The 16393-nt window shown below is 42.8% G+C and overlaps 1 protein-coding gene across 12 annotated transcripts in view; it reads left to right on the forward strand.

The window, feature by feature from the left end:
• ICA1 (islet cell autoantigen 1) overlaps positions 1–16393 on the forward strand; it is a 154262-nt gene that overhangs the window by 95587 nt on the left and 42282 nt on the right. For all 12 annotated transcript variants that reach the window (XM_066353949.1, XM_066353951.1, XM_066353952.1 and 9 more), the window contains 2 exons: positions 13506–13631; positions 15204–15302. In XM_066353949.1, coding sequence (XP_066210046.1) covers positions 13506–13631; positions 15204–15302 — 225 coding nt within the window. The remainder of the gene's footprint in view (positions 1–13505; positions 13632–15203; positions 15303–16393) is intronic.

The following is a 16393-nucleotide window of genomic DNA, read 5'->3' on the forward strand; positions in this document are numbered from 1 at the left end:
TATGCCTCAGTAATAAAAAGATAAACCTAATTTTAAAAAATAGGCAAAAGATTCAAATAAGCACATTACTAAAGATATATGTGGCAAATAAGACATGAAAATAACTTGAACATCTTTAGTCATTAGAAAAATGCAAATTAAAATTATAATAGCTGTGACTACACATCTACTAGAGTAGTTAGAACTTAAAAGATTGAAATTACCAAGTATTAATGAGGATATGGAAAAAATGAAGCTTGGATTAATTATTGATGGGGATACAAAATAATATAGTTACTTTGGAAACAGTTTGGCAGTTTCTTATAAAATTAAACACACAGTTACTGTACAATCCAGCAATCCCACTCCTAGATATTTGCCCAAGGGAAATGGAAAACATGTCCATACAAAGATTTGTGCTCAAATGCGTACAGCAGCTTTATTTAAAATAGCCCAAAATTGGAAACAACTCAAATATACAAATTCCAATGTATTGCCTGACCTGTGGTGGCGCAGTGGATCAAACATCGACCTGGAATTCTGAGGTCGCTGGTTCAAAACCCTGGGCTTGCCCAGTCAGGGCACATGTGGGAGTTGATACTTCTCCCCCCTTGTCTCTCTCTCTCTCTCTCTCTAGCTCTCTTTCTGTCTCCTCTAAAATGAGTAAATAAAAATAATTAAAATTCCATTGTATCAATACAATTAACTACTACTCAGAAATAAAAAAGAACACAATGTTGATATATGCAATAACATGGATCTCAAAGGGCTTATGCTGAGTGAAAGAATCCAGCCACAAGATTCAACATAGTTAAAATGGCTATTTTACCCAAAACAATATACAAATTTAATGCAATCACCATTAAAATACCAATGTCACTTTTTAAAAAATGGAACAAAAAATCACCAGATTTGTATGGAATCATAAAAGACCCTGAATAGCCAAAGAAACCCTGAGAAAAAAGAATGGAGCCAGAGGTATCACACTACCTGACTTTAAATTATACTATAGAGCCATGATAATCAAAACAGCATGGTATTGGCAGAAAAAGACAACCAGACCAATGGAACAGAATTAAGGGCACAGAAATAAAACCACTTACGAATGGAAAAATAATCTTTGAAAATGGAGCCAAAAACACATAATGGAAAAAAGAAAGCTTCTTCAATAAAAGGTGCTGGGAAAATTGGAAAACCACATGCAAAAGAATGAAACTTGACTATAGTTTGTCCCCATGCACAAAAATTAAGTCAAAGTGGATCAAAGACCTAAATATAAGACCTGAAACAATAAATTACATAGATGAAAACACAGGTACTAAACTTATGGACCTTGGCCTTAGAGAACAATTTATGAATTTGGCCCCAAAGGCAAGAGAAGTAAAGGCAACAATAAATGAATGGGATTATATCAAACTAAAAATCTGCACAGCAAAAGAGACTGACAACAAAACAAAGAGACAGCCAAGCAAATGGGAGATGATATTTACAAACAACTCTGATAAAGGGTTAACATCCAAAATATATAAAGAACTCACAAAACTCAGCAACAAACAAGCAAACAATCCAATTAAAAAATAGGGAGAGGATCTGAACAGACACTTCTCCCAAGAGGATATACATAAGGCCAACAGATATATGAAAAGATGCTCATCTTCGCTAGCTATTAGAGAAATGCAAATCAAACTACCATGAGATACCACCTCACACCTGTTAGATTGGCTGTTATCAAGACAGGTAATAATGAGTGTTGGAAAGGCTGTGGAGAAAGAGGAACCCTCATTCACTGCTGGTGGGAATGTCAACTGGTACAGCCATTATGGAAGAAAGTATGGTGGTTCCTCAAGAAAAAAAATAATAATGAAGGATTCCAAAACAGCAACGGAGTAGCAGACATTCCAACTGCCACCTCCCAGGACCAAACTGGAGTTATAGCTAAATTTAAGAACAATCATCCTGAAAACCCAATTTAGGACTAAATGAAAAGGAGTCCACAACCAAGGAGTCGCAGAAGCCACATTGAGACTGCAAAAAGGGCGGGGAGTGGGGCGGAGGGACTCTCACTGCAGAGAGGGTCGTCCTGAGAGGGGAGGGTCCTCGGCCCCAGGCCAGGTGCCCCAGCCCAGAGCCCCAGAGCCTAGAAGATATACCGTCTCAAAGGGCCTGCGCAGAAAGTCTCGTTCACAGCCACTCACCGGGGTCTCTGTCAGAGGCAGGACTGAGAGGACTAGAGTCGCAGGAGGAGAGTGAACTGGGCAGGCCAGGAGAGACCTGGTAGAGGACAGCCACCAGAACCCTGTCCTGAGCCACTCTCCAATGCCATTGTCACCATCTTTCTCCATGCTGCATCAGCCTGGGGGGCATCTGGCCCACCCTTGGGAGTGTCTCTGGTTAATGCTGAAAAGTAACCAGCCGTGCCCAGGAAGCAGTGGGAAGGACATCGGCTCAGCTTTCTGATGTTGAGGCTGGAGCTTTCTCCATACTCTCCCAAGAATATGACCAGAGAATATGGCCGGTGCTTCTCGGACTAATGGGAGACTCAGTGGAAACTGTCCGGACTGTGGGCAGACCAAATCTCTGGGTTTCAGCGGTCACACCCATTGGGCTCCTACTGGCCACACCATACTGAGGTCTGTGAAAGAATTCAGGACCCCTGGGGGTCCTGAACCACACCCACGACGTTTTCTGATACCTGATTAGCCCCAGCCCCTACACTCTACCAGAGGTTGTTTCCGGAGCCAAGCCTAACAAGCAGACAGAGGCAGCAGGTGGCAGAACTCAGGGAACCTTGGGCCTTGACTTGCCCCCAAGGCTGGTGCTGGTAAAAACCATCCTAGAGGCCTTGGCTGGTTGGTTCAGTGGTAGAGCATCAGCCTGGTGTGTGGAAGTACCGGGTTTGATTCCTAGTCAGGACACACAGGAGAAGTGACCATCTGCTTCTCCACCCCGCCCCCTCCTTCTTTTCTCTCTCTCTCTCTCTCTCTCTCTCTCTCTCCCTCCCTCTCTCTCTCTCTCTCTCTTCCCCTCCTGCAGCCATGGCTTGAATGATTCGAGCAGTTTGGCCCCAGGCGCTGAGGATGGCTCCATGGCCTTGCCTCAGGCACTCAAATAGCTCAGTTGCCAAGCAATGGAGCAGCGGTCCCAGATGGGTAGAGTATCAAGTAGGGGGCTTGCCAGTTGGATCCCAGTTGGGGAACATGCAGGAGTCTGTCTCTCTGCCTCCCTACCTCTCCATCTCTCAATTAAAAAAAAAAGCCAGCCTCGATGTGCAACTTGGTCCTTCCATGTGTACCTAAGCTCAGCAGAGGCAGCCACAGACTGTGGGTCACTTATAGCTCCAAAGATGTTGCAGAGGGCCAGTTATGGGCAGTGTCTTACACTGTTCTGCACGAGGTTCCCTCCTAAGAGACCTCTACAGACTACATCAGAGCAGAAACCAACTACCCTTACCAGCAGCATATCCAAAGGGAGAGCTAGTCAGGCACCAAACCCAGCTGAGGCAAATTCTGCTTTCTGTGGTCAACACCTGCACAGCAGCTCACCTGCATTGGACAGGGTGAGCTTCGCAGTCAGCTGACCCAGGTGCTGCATATGCTGCCCCGCTGAGCTGAGTTCTACAGGGGAAAGGAGAGAGGCTTAGAGCACAGACATTTACAGTGTGAGTTCCTTGGAGCCTGTTGTTGGGATGGGTCAAGGGCTCAGCCACCTTCTGGGGGGGGCACAATCAGCCCCAGTGGAAGACTCTCTCAATCTTCCTTCTTGGGATCAGGGGCTCCCCAGCTGAAAGAACTCCTGCAGAGGGGACTGTCGGTCCCACCCAGTCTGAACCTGCTGCTCACCTCTCTCTGGAGAAAGAGAATTGGAGTATCCAGCAGTGGCTGAGGGATTAGGCTCCGGAGTAAGGGCCACTTTCCCGATACTGAGCTCTTGACTAAGAGACCCCTGAAGTAGGGAGTCCCGCTAACATGGTATTCCCAACCTCAACTGCCCTAATCCACCACGGTTGCACCCTATGGAGGGCTTGGTGGGGTGAGGCCAGTCTGAGCTCACACTACAGTCTTTCTACAGAAGACTCTGTGGGAAGACCAGGCAGCTGCAAGAGGAGGTGGAGCAGCTGAAAAGTGGAGGCAAGTCTTAAGGAACTTGGGCCCTTTTACAGAGCTGCTGTCATCTCTAAGCAGGAGGAAGCTGATCCTTATACACAGGTTGACCCCTCCCACACTGCCCAGGCACAGAAAATACAGATACAGTGAACAGAGCAGTAGCTCCAGACAGGTAGTCCACAGTGGGTTGCAAACAACGTCTGACATTAACCTTAGTGATATCAAGTTATTCTACAAGGCCATTGTAATCAAAACAGCCTGGTATTGTCATAAGAACAGGCATACAGATCAGTGGAACAGAACAGAGAACTCAGAAATAAACCCACGTCTTTATGGTCAATTAATATTTGACAAAGGAGGCAAGAGTATACAATGGACAATCTCTTTAATAAGTGGTGTTAGAAAAATTGGATAGGTACCTGCAAAAAAATGAAACTAGACTAGACCAACTTATACCATTCACAAAAACAAACTCAAAATGAATAAAAGACTTAAATGTAAGTCATGAAACCATAAAAATCTTGGAAGAAAACATAGGCCGTAGACTCTCAAACATCTCTCATAGCAGTATTTTTGCTGATACATCTCCATGGGCAAGTGAAATAAAGTAAAAAATGTACAAATGGGATTATATCAAACTAAAAACCTTTTTCCCAGCAAAAGATGCCATTTACAAAATAAAAAGGCAGCCCACTTAATTGGAGAACATATTTGCTGATAATGTCTGATAAGGGGTTAATAACCAACATTTATAAAGAACTTCTAAAACTCAACACCAGAAAGGTAAGCAATCCAATCAAAAAATGGGCAAAAGAGATGAATAGACACTTCCCCAAAGAGAACATATAGATGGCCAATAGGCATATGAAAAAATGTTCAGTGTCACTAATCATTAGAGAAATGCAAATTAAAACCACAATGAGATATCACCTTACATCTGCCAGAATGGCTTTTATTAACAAATCAATAAACAACAAGGGCTGGCGAGGGTGTGGAGAAAAGGGAACCCTCCTGCACTGCTGGTGGGAATGCAGACTGGTGCAGCCACTGTGGAAAACAGTATGGAGATTCTTCAAAAAATTAAAAATGGAACTGCCTTGTGACCCAGCTATCCCACTTTTATGAATATATGCTAAGAATCCCAAAACACTAATTCAAAAGAAGATATGCACTGCTGTGTTCATTGCAGCATTGTTTACAATAGCCAAGACATGGAAACAGCCCAGCTGTCCATCAGTGGATGAGTAGATAAAAACACTGTGGTACATTTACACAATGGAATACTCTGCAGCTGTGAAAAAGAAGGAAATCTTACCTTTTGTGACAGCATGGATGGACCTGGCGACTATTATGCTAAGTGAAATAAACCAGGCAGAGAAAGACAAATATCATATGATCTCACTTATATGTGGAATCTAATGAACACAATAAACTGAGGAACAAAACAGAGTCAGGTTCACAGGGAACAGATAAACGCTGTCAGAAGAAATGGGGAAGAGATGATGGAATCAAAGAAGTTGAAAGGACTAGACAAATTATATATACATAACACAGAAATACAGACAACAGGGTAGCAATTCCTAGAGAGAAAGGGGGAATGGAGGTGGAGGGGGGGCCAAGGGCATAAAATGGAAATGGTAAGAAGCTTTGCATGGGGCGTGGGGGCACGATGTGGGGGGTAGAGGGTGTAATACTGAGTGGGACACTTGAAACCATGTCAACACAATAAATTAAAATTAAAATTAAAATTTTACTCTTAAAAAAAATTAAGAATAGAACTACCATATGACCCAGCAATCCCTCTACTGGGTATCTACCCAAAGAACTCGAAAACATTGGTACATAAAGACACATGCACTCCCATGACCGTCACAGCATTATTAATGGTGGCCAAGACATGGAAACAACCAAAGTGACCCTCGATAGAGGATTGGATAAAGAAGTAAAGAAGATATACATCTGTACAATGGAATACTACTCAGCCATAAGAAATGCTATACTGCCATTTACGATGGACCTTGAGAACATTATATGAGGTGAAATAAGTAAATCAGAAAAAGCTAAGAACTGTATGATTTCACACATAGGTGGGATATAAAACTGAGACTCATGGACATAGACAAAAGTGAAGTGGTTACCAGGGGGAGGTGAGGGAGAGGAGTAAAGTGGGACAAGTACACAGTGACAGAAAATGATTTGACTTTGGGTGATGGACACACAACACAATCAACAGTTCAAATGCTATAGAAATGTTCCTCTGAAACCTATGCGCTCTTACTGATCAGTGTAACCCCATTAAATGTAATTTCTAAATAGAATAAAAGGAAAAAGAATCCAGCCACAGAGACTGGACTATACACTGCCTTGTACTATTGTATTGATATGAAACTGTGGAAAGACAAACCTACCCTGTAGGGACAGAATGCAGATTAGTAATCAGGATGGCCTGGGACTTGACGGAAAGATTTGAGTGCAATGGGAACATTCAGGAGTGAAAGAAGTGTTCTTCTATCATGCTTCTGGTGGTAGTTGTGTGATTGTATACAGTTGTCCAAGAACTCATAGAATTGTACACCTAATATAAAGTTATCCCTCGTAAATAATGCTGATTAAAGTGATTGGAGACAAGGATGGTGGTGGTGGCTTCGGTAGCAGTGGCATCAACTTCCAGCACAGAATGAAACATATCATGACGGCATGGATTTCCTCTAGAAAACAGGGAATCCACTGACCCAGTGCACGTAAGGGAATGTAAAGGAATTTGATGGGCTGTCTTCTTTCCACTCTGTTGAGAGCCTAACTAAAGAGCCTTAGCAAAATTTCTTATAGTAGTAGAAGCTCTGTTCAGGCGACATGGCTTGGGACCTCCCTATGTTTACATTTAATTGATAAGGACAGCCAGAGCTTACTAAGATGATGGTTATGCCTTTTGTGCATGTCTTAAACTTACAACACTGAGTTACATGGTCAGTGGTGGATCAATGACCCTGTAATCAATGACATGATACATAGGATGGGTACTTTAGTGGAAAGAGCATGAATTCTAGAACTAATTTCACCTGAGTTTGAACCTAAGTTTTGGATATCAGATAAAAGTCTAGTTCTTGATTTCCTTTTCTGTAAAACAAAGATTTCTTGCCTGACCAGGCAGTGGCGCAGTGGATAGAGTGTCAGACTGGGATGCGGAAGACCCAGGTTCGAGACCCCGAGGTCACCAGCTTGAGCGTGGGCTCATCTGGTTTGAGCAAAAGCTCACCAGCTTGGACCCAAGGTCCCTGGCTCAAGCAAGGGGTCACTCGGTCTGCTGTAGCCCCATGGTCAAGGCACATATGAGAAAGCAATCAATGAACAACTAAGTGCCACAACGAAAAATTGATGATTGATGCTTCTCATCTCTCTGCGTTCCAGTCTGTCTGTCCCTGTCTATCCCTCTTTCTGACTCTCTCTCTCTGTAAAAAAAAAAAAGACACACAACGATTTCTCCCCTAAATGTTATATGACATATAGTAAATAAATGGTACATGATACATAGGATGGGTACTCTGTTCATATAAATTTTAGAAAAACTGGAATCATCAAAGTCTAAAAGGTATCTTTATCATAGAGCTTCTTAGAGCCTTTCATATGAATCTCCAGCAAGGCAGAAGTAAGCAGTCCACATTAGTACTCTCTTGGTTCCACATAACAGAAACTCATCTTGAACTCATTAAGGTGACGGGAGGAGTTAAGTAGACATCCCATGTAACCAGGCATTTGAGTGCTACCAGGGCTCTCTCTCCACACCACAGGAAACTCAAACACCAGGACTTCCTGTCTCTAGTGCTTCGGCCACTAGGAGAGGACTGAGACTTCTTTTCAATCATTCTAAGTTCAGAAATACTCAGGAAGGGCTCTGGTTTGTCCAGCTTAAACCAGGTGCCTTTCCCCGAAGCCGCCCTCCATGATGCCTTGTGATTGACTCAGTTGGGTTAAGGTGCCCATCGCTGGAGCAGTCAGTGGGACAGGAAAGGAGGCCTGATAAAAGACATACCAGCCCTCATTTGTACCCCATTATTAGAATAAAGAGAAGCACCATTTTTAAATGGGGTGAGGATTTTGTTGAGAGAAGATAAAAAAAATTATTCCTAAGTCTACACTTTATCACTCACCCACATACCTAGTGCACATAGTCGTTTACATGTACTTCTGTGCATAATACAGCATCAACATTGCTCCTGCCATCAGTGGCTAAGTATTATAGACCAAATACAATAAAGTGACTCAGCAAGGTATTTGCTTATTTGACCCTCAAGAGGTCTTGCTTGGCTTACTGGTCTCCAAAAAAAAAGTCTATTTTAATAAAGCCAAATATCTGACCATCTGTTTTCCAAGTGACTTCAGACAGGCTAAACTTTGTCTTGTGGCACCTTGCTAAGCCAAAAGAAGTGATTGGTATATGCTGTGGTCTCATATTTATTCCTTGGATGCAGGATGATGCCTCAGAGAGAAATAGAGGTGGACAAATTAAGTTAATGAGAGCGGAGCTGTTTGGGAAAGAAATTAAAATTCTGATGTGGTCTCAGATGTCCACCAGAAGCTGATAGGGGTCCATGAGAAGCCTCTGGTGGAAAAGGCAAGTTTGACAATGACACTGGGTTCGGGACAGTTAGATACACGTAAGTCAGAGTCCTTTTTCCATATCCAGCTTCTCTACGTAAGTCTAAAACTACCTTCAGCTCTCCCCATAACTCCAGACCTGTCCTCACCTACTCTCATCTCTCCTCCAAACCCGTCCCCACACCACCATGAGTGATCATTTTAAACTTAAAATAAGATCCTAGATCTTCCAGGCTTAAAGGCCTCCAATGTTTTTTCACTACTTCTAGGAAAAAACCAAAACCCTGAGCATGCACATAAGGCCCTTGTTCTGGGATGTGCCCCAATCCACCTCTCTCGCCTCATCTCCTACCACTCTTCTGTTTCTCACAGCCAGCCAGCTGCACTGGCCTTCTGGGACCTGCCTTCTTGCCCTCCACAGGGCCTTTGCACATGCTCTTCTCTCTGCTAGAGTACTCTCTCTCCTTCCACAGTTAATCATGCTCAGTCTTTCAGAATAAGGTGTATATACTGCTTCTTTGGAGAATGCCTTCTAGATCAGATTCCTCGGTACATCTCTCTTCTGGGGCTGTGGGGCTTTCCTTCTGAGAACTTCACTCAGTTTGTCATTATGGTCTCACTGATATAAAATTGCCCACTGGACTTTCAATTCTGTGAGGACAGAGGCCACCTCCATTTTTCTCACTGCCCCCAGCCTGTAGAAGTTACTCAGTAAATATTTGCTGAATGATGGCTAGAGAAAGGGAGGCAGAGCCTTTCCCCAGAAGGAAGTGTAAAACTAGATTGCAATTTTTTTCTTTATGTTGTTTTTAAAAGGGGGAAAAATCACATAAAAATACAAAACTACTCTCAGATGATTTAGTTGTGGGGTAATATGAAGACCTTTCCCCCTGGTTAGGGAAGGCGGGTTGAACTAAGAGGATGAATAGCTTTGGCTTCACCATATGTAGTTCAAGTTGGGGCTAAGAGGTAGAATTTCAGGTTAGGAGGAAGAAGTACAGAGAAGTGCCCTGTAGCTTTGGCAGTTGAGACATTGCTCCTTTCTCTGGTAAATTGCATTTGGGCAGTCTGGGGAAGGCAGGGTCATAAAGAGGGTCTGATATGCATGATCATTTCCTGGAGCTTGGAGAATAAGAGGAGAAAGGTGGGACAACAGAAACAAAATTAAGAAATAAACAAAGAGTACATTTATTTGACTGAAGACTTTTTAAAGGACCTTGGAAAGCAGAGGAGCTCCCCAAGATGTTTATGTAATTGAATGTAATTTATCTGGGATTGAAAGGAATAATAATCAAAACATTTTTCACTTAAGTGCATCTGGAAGCTTACTGCAATTAGTCTCTCGATGGTGGCCGATGCGTGAGTCTGTCCTTGGTGTTCTGTCCTCAGCCTGCAGACCGGAAATGTGTTTTGGAGAGCAGGCTTGGAGTACAGACTATGAAATGAACTTGACCATATTCAAAATGCCCAGCAGTGTAACATCCTCCTTGTTTGGCAGGGAGAGGGCTCAACATTTGGAAACTCAGCAGCGCATTAAGTATTTTAATAATCATTGTTGACACGCATAGCATATGGCCTTTCAGAACACCCTGGGTCAATGTCGAAGTCTTCTTCTAGATTTCTAAAATTACTTTTACAAAAAATAAAAAATAATAATAATTAGGGCACATATCAAAGCACATTAATTCATGAGCTTTCTGTTATAAGCAAATGAAATAAGTTTTCTCCTAGGATAAAAGAATATCTATGAGTAGCTGATTGTGTAAATGTAAAGGAAAAAGAATAATTTACAACCCTGTAAAAAATATTAGTTTGCCTTTAATTAGAAAATCTGGACCCTCCCATAAGCAGGCCAGTCTTGCAGATAACTTGCGTTCATTCTATCAAGCTTTAAGACCTATCTCAGGTACTGCCCTTTTCAGAAGCTGTTCTGTCCATAAACCTTATCTATGGCCACAGTCATGCTGTGAAATAAGCAACTGTAACATTCAGTGACTTAAAACAATACAAATTTCTTATTGCTCACAAGTCTGTGAGTTAGCAGGACCATTCTGATCGCTGCTGAGCTCACTCCTGAGCCTGTGGTCAACTCTGGGGCGGGGTGGGGCTCTGTTGATCATGGCTGGCCTCCCTCACGTGTCTGGGGGTCAGCTGGCCAAAGGTCGAGCTGTTGAGACAACTGGGCTCTCCTCCTCGTGTTTCTTGCACACACAGGCCCTTCACACTTCTCCAGCTGGTCAGCCCAGGCATGGTCTCAGGTTGGCCTGGCCATGTTCTCATGGCCGCCTCAGAGAAGCAAGAGAGAAAGTGGAAGCATGTTAGCAATTATGTTCTTCAAGCTCCAGGTTCATCACACTTGCCAGCATCCCATTGGCCAAAGCAAGTCACATGCCAAGCCCAGAGTCAGAGTGAGAAGAGACTACAGGCTTACAGGGCAGAAGGTGGGAGAGGGAGGCCAGTCTTTGAGGATTTAAAGCTGTCAACCACACCTCCTTCCTCACCACACCCAGAATTTAATTATTCCCTCGCCTGTGCTTCCTGTGTTCTTCAGTCTTAGTTCTATTATGCTTTTCCCTTTGTATTATAATATAGTTGCTAGCTTGTCTGTCTTCTCTAAAAGATTAGGGGGTCTTTATGCCTATGTGCATTCATTCATAAGTATTATATTGACCACCTGCTGTGTGTCTTACTCCTTTATGACACCCCAGTGCCTAGCCCTGGTCCTGACACGTAATAGACGCTAGGTATGTGTTGAAAGAGTACGTACATGAAAGCTTACATCCATATTAACCTCCTTCCCCTCCTGGAGAATAGGGTGAGGGCAGATGCTTCTCAGGATCACATTTGAGGGGCAGGTGTTCCCAGCCGACGCGCCTGGTGACCCAGTGGGGACCCTGCACTGAGGGTTTCAGCTGCTTACACATCTTTCCCCCACACTGTCCCACTCCTCCCCTCTGGAACTCCGGCTTTCTTTTCTCTGTCCCTACTTATTTCTCTCAGAGGAAGACAGAAACATCACTGATGTTTAACTGATCCAAAATTCCTTTCGTAATCAGCATTCTCGTGTCCCTTACCTGGAGTCTCTCCACTCTGCAGTGAAGAACGGCCGGCTCTGGGGCCGATTTCAGTTCATGGTGTGGTCAACATGAGAGGAACTGGACGGCTTCCGTTCTCAGGCTTTCCCAGCTCTGTGGACCCAAACTACAGAGGAGTTCTCTGGAAATGTCTCATACGGATAGACACAAGACCCTGTTCACTCAGGGTCTAATTCTGTCAATACAGGTGTACTGCCTCATTATTTTTCAGTTCCATAGAATAGAATATACAGGGAAAACTTGTATTTCTGGGTAGAATCATCATTTTGAGCTTCTTGATTTTTCAGCAAATAGGAGGCAGAACACCATGGCTTTGGAGTCAGGCAGGCTAATCTAGGATGCCAGCCCTGCCTGGTAGTTACTTTCCCAAATGAAGCCTCTTACCCTCAGCTGTCAAAGTGGGTCATAACAGAGGTTAAGAGAGAATAAATGCTGGCAGGTGGTGGGAGAATTGTATTAATTGTGAATTATATCTATTGTTAGATTGTTATAAATTATAACAATTGTGTCAATTGTTGCCATTATTATATCCTGCCCTATAATTTTATAAGCTGTGAATATAAATTAGCATTATTAGTGGTAGAAATTAATGTATTTTATGTTAAGTCATCTTTATGCTTATCTTTATTAGAAAATAAAATCATTACTGCTAAGACCACTTTAAAGGTGATGCTCTCAAGTGGTACTCAGGTAATTTACCTTTTGAAATGGCCTGGAAAATTTCTTCTTTTAGTCACGAAATATGTATTCAGCACCGGCTTTGTAGCAGGTCGCCATGTGCTGATCATACAATGGTGATCAAGGAAGACATTGTCCTTGCCTCCGGTATCTATCCTGTGATGAAAGAGCTATTATTAACTCCCAACTCATAGTTATCTACCTTGTAACAACCAGTGCGTGAAGTATCTGACATAAATGAATATCTGGCTGGCTTTCCCTAGTTAAAATATGATGTGATGATGCCTCAGATTGGAGGAAAAGTGAATTTTGACATCACCATTTTTAACATGGCTGTATTAAATTTTAAAGCCTTCTATTTCTTCATCACATGATATATAGAATAGCTATTTCTGAATCTTTTCCTGACCTTCACTCTGTCCCTGAATTACTATATTGCTCCGTGATGGATGGAGGATTGCTAATGTACATACTCCATTTTAATGTATTTGAAAGTTTATCAGTAGAGATTGTTTTTTAGGCTGTGTCACAATTCCCTTTTGTGGTATTCTAGATTGGATCTTGGAAAAGAAAAGGATAAAAGTTGGTAAAAATTCAAACAACATCTGGTGTTAACAGGATTGTATCAGCATTAATTTTTTATTCCCAACCAACGTAGTATGTTACGTAAGATGTTAGCACTCAAGGAAGCCAGCTTCAAAGAACAATGAATACAATATGGCAAAGGTTGTTCCCTTGCCAGCCGGCATGTTTCCAGATTTCTCCCCGCTATGGTCAGTTTGTGAATGGCTTTAAAAGAGAGGAATTTTAATATTCAACTGAGAAAACTATCGTTAGGATGGTAAGTTTGCTATATAATCATGATATGCATTACTGTCCTTTAGGTCTTTTGGTAGTAAAGAAGGAATGTTGTGGGATCTCCTTGCTTGCCTGGAATTTTCAGAGGTGTTTTCTTATATGAAAGGGATAAGCCCACTATTAGCCTTTTCTAACCAGCAAATTTTGACTACTTAAGAGGTTGACTGGTTTAAAGTGCTTCCTTTTACTTTCTTAGGTACAAGCACAAGTACGCCTTGCCAAAAAAAGCTTTGACAAATTGAAGATGGACGTGTGTCAGAAAGTGGACCTTCTTGGAGCAAGTCGATGCAATCTCTTGTCTCACATGCTAGCAACCTACCAGGTAACGAAGTGACCACTGGTACAGTGAATCAAGAATGGTATGAGGTTTAGCTAACAGGAAAAACGGTGTTTAAGCTAAAAATATGGTTTGGACATTCTGAAGTTCTGAATGCCTTTCTCATATTTGACTTCCTGCAGCTCTTCCTTCTAGCAGACTACAATGGAATCAACCCAAATATCAGCTCTTCCCCGTGCGTGCACTCTGACTCTCACTTCCCTGCATTGGCTTACATGGTGCTTTCTGCCTGAGTGCCTTGCCTCCATCCCTTGTGCCTTTCCCAACCCGCTGCCTTTGATGTACCAGCCTGCGTCCTATCCTTCAGAAAGCTGCCTCTGAATTCAGCGTCGATGCCTGTACTTCTCATGCCACAGTCACAAGCTGTCATAATTTTAGTGAACTTGGTGTTGTCTCCTTCTAATCTCTGGTTAGCACTTTGTATCTATCAATAGTACCATGCGCACCAGCTGAGTACAGGAGACCAAACTCTAGTGTTGTAGGGAATATAAAAATTCATAAGACCAGATTCCCTGTCCTCGAAGAGGTTTAAAAAGGAAGTCAGAGACGGTCAAGTCTAACTATATTTTCTATACCTCAATGACAGAGCAGGGTGTGCTAAGTAAAGAAGTTCTACAAATTCTGATGAGGGTTTGAAGAGGGAGAAATTGAATGCGTTTGGGGATCACAAAACTACAGTGTGTCCGTAAAGTCATGGTGCACTTTTGACCAGTCACAGGAAAGCAACAAAAGACGTTAGAAATGTGAAATCACCAAATAAAAGGAAAACCCTCCCAGTTTCTGTAGCATGCACAGATGATGATGTAACACCGTGTATACAGCAGAGCAGCCCACGGCCATGCCAGTCGAGATGTGGACAGTACAGAGGAAAGTTCAGTGTGTTCTGTGGCTCGCTAAATTCGAATCCATGACCAAAGCGCAACGTGAATATCAGCGCGTTTATAATGAAGCGCCACCACATAGGAATAACATTACTCGGTGGGATAAACAGTTGAAGGAAACCGGCAGTTTGGTGGAGAAACCCCGTTCTGGTAGGCCATCAGTCAGTGACGAGTCTGTAGAGGCTATACGGGATAGCTACCTAAGGAGCCCTAAAAAATCTGTGCGTGAGCCCACATCGAACTGCACTGAATAGGTATGAAACTGGGAGAGTTTTCCTTTTATTTGGTGCAGATTTCACATTTCTATCGTCTTTTGTTGCTTTCCTGTGACCGGTCAAAGTGCACCGTGACTTTACAGACACACTGTATATTGTGAACGATAAGCTCTGTGTTTTGGAGGGTGGAGCTGGAGTAAGTACAAAGAGAATGGAGAGGAGACTGTCCCGGGTGATAGAGCACATAAGTCATGGAGTTAGTGTATTTGGGGGACAGAGAGGCATCAAGTGTGGCTGAAATACAGGGTATAAGTGGGGCACTATGGGAGACAAGTCTGTAGAGGTGGATTGGAACCATGTTTTGAAGGACCTTGACAGCCATGGATGGGAACACTTCTCTGGGACCCATGCCTAGAACTGGGCATTCAAAATATTAAGAGCTTTACTGTCTTTCTTTCCAGACCACCCTGCTTCATTTCTGGGAGAAAACTTCTCACACCATGGCAGCCATCCACGAGAGCTTCAAAGGCTACCAGCCGTATGAATTCACGACGTTAAAGGTATGAAAGCTAGAGAGGCCATTAGGAAATCTGATGAAAAGTGAAGTTGTGTTCCTATCCCAGTGTCCACTGCAGCAAGCATTATTACTCTAACAGACTCCAGACATCCGAGTGGGAACTCTGCCCCCAGCAGAGTCCGTTTTCCTGCATCAGTATTCAAAGCCACAACAATCCAAAAACACAGGATGAACTCTGGGGTACATGTTACTAGGAGATGAATTGTGGTGAACTCCAGCCTGGCCCTGGACTTGGTTTTTGTCTCCTACTAACCTGGTGATGAGTCTTGCTCCTTTAAAATGCTAGTTTGACATTGCCAAAGGGAAGATTATACAAGTCTAGTAGTACACTCTTACTTTTTAATTATTAAATTCAAATATGCTCACTTAAGAAGGTATTTTTTTCCCTTACTTCTGACAAATAACATTTTATTCTGTGAGCACCATCCAATCTAGAATTGCATTTTCCCATAAGACTATAGTAATATTCTCTAATTAAAAAGGCAACATCAAACTTAATTTTTCTCAACTCAAAAGGGACACATGCATCATGTCTGATTCTCAGTATTGCAGCTGAATGTGGAATCACTTTGCTCTCTGATGGCTGCTGAGGGTGAGTGCATGTCTGATTCTCAGTGTTGCAGCTGAATGTGGAATCACTTTGCTCTCTGATGGCTGCTGAGGGTGAGTGCATGTCAAGATACGGAAGAGATTTGGGCTCCAAAGGATTTTAAGAACGGTAAACAAACACTGGGCTTCAGGTCATATCCTTAAAAGGAAAGAACTAGTTAGCGTTCACATTGAAATGACCTTCTTTCTAATTTTTTGGCCAATTTATGTCCCATCATCATGCTTAACAAACACTAAAAAGCTATATATTTTTTGCCATTAAACACTTCTTTGATTTTGAGATGTTTTTAATGTCATTGCATCTACAAAAATACTAAGACAGAAAGCCTTTAAGTTGGCCCTTTAAAGGAAGGTCCCAAGAAGAACCCAAGACAGTCCATTCACGAGGTGATGTCCCTGACCTGACACCAGACAGGACACCTGGCCATGGGGTTTGTTCTTCACAGTCCCTCCATCAGCTGGTCA

This window comes from Saccopteryx leptura, chromosome 12 (genome assembly GCF_036850995.1).
Source record: "Saccopteryx leptura isolate mSacLep1 chromosome 12, mSacLep1_pri_phased_curated, whole genome shotgun sequence".
Classification (NCBI taxonomy): domain Eukaryota; kingdom Metazoa; phylum Chordata; class Mammalia; order Chiroptera; family Emballonuridae; genus Saccopteryx; species Saccopteryx leptura.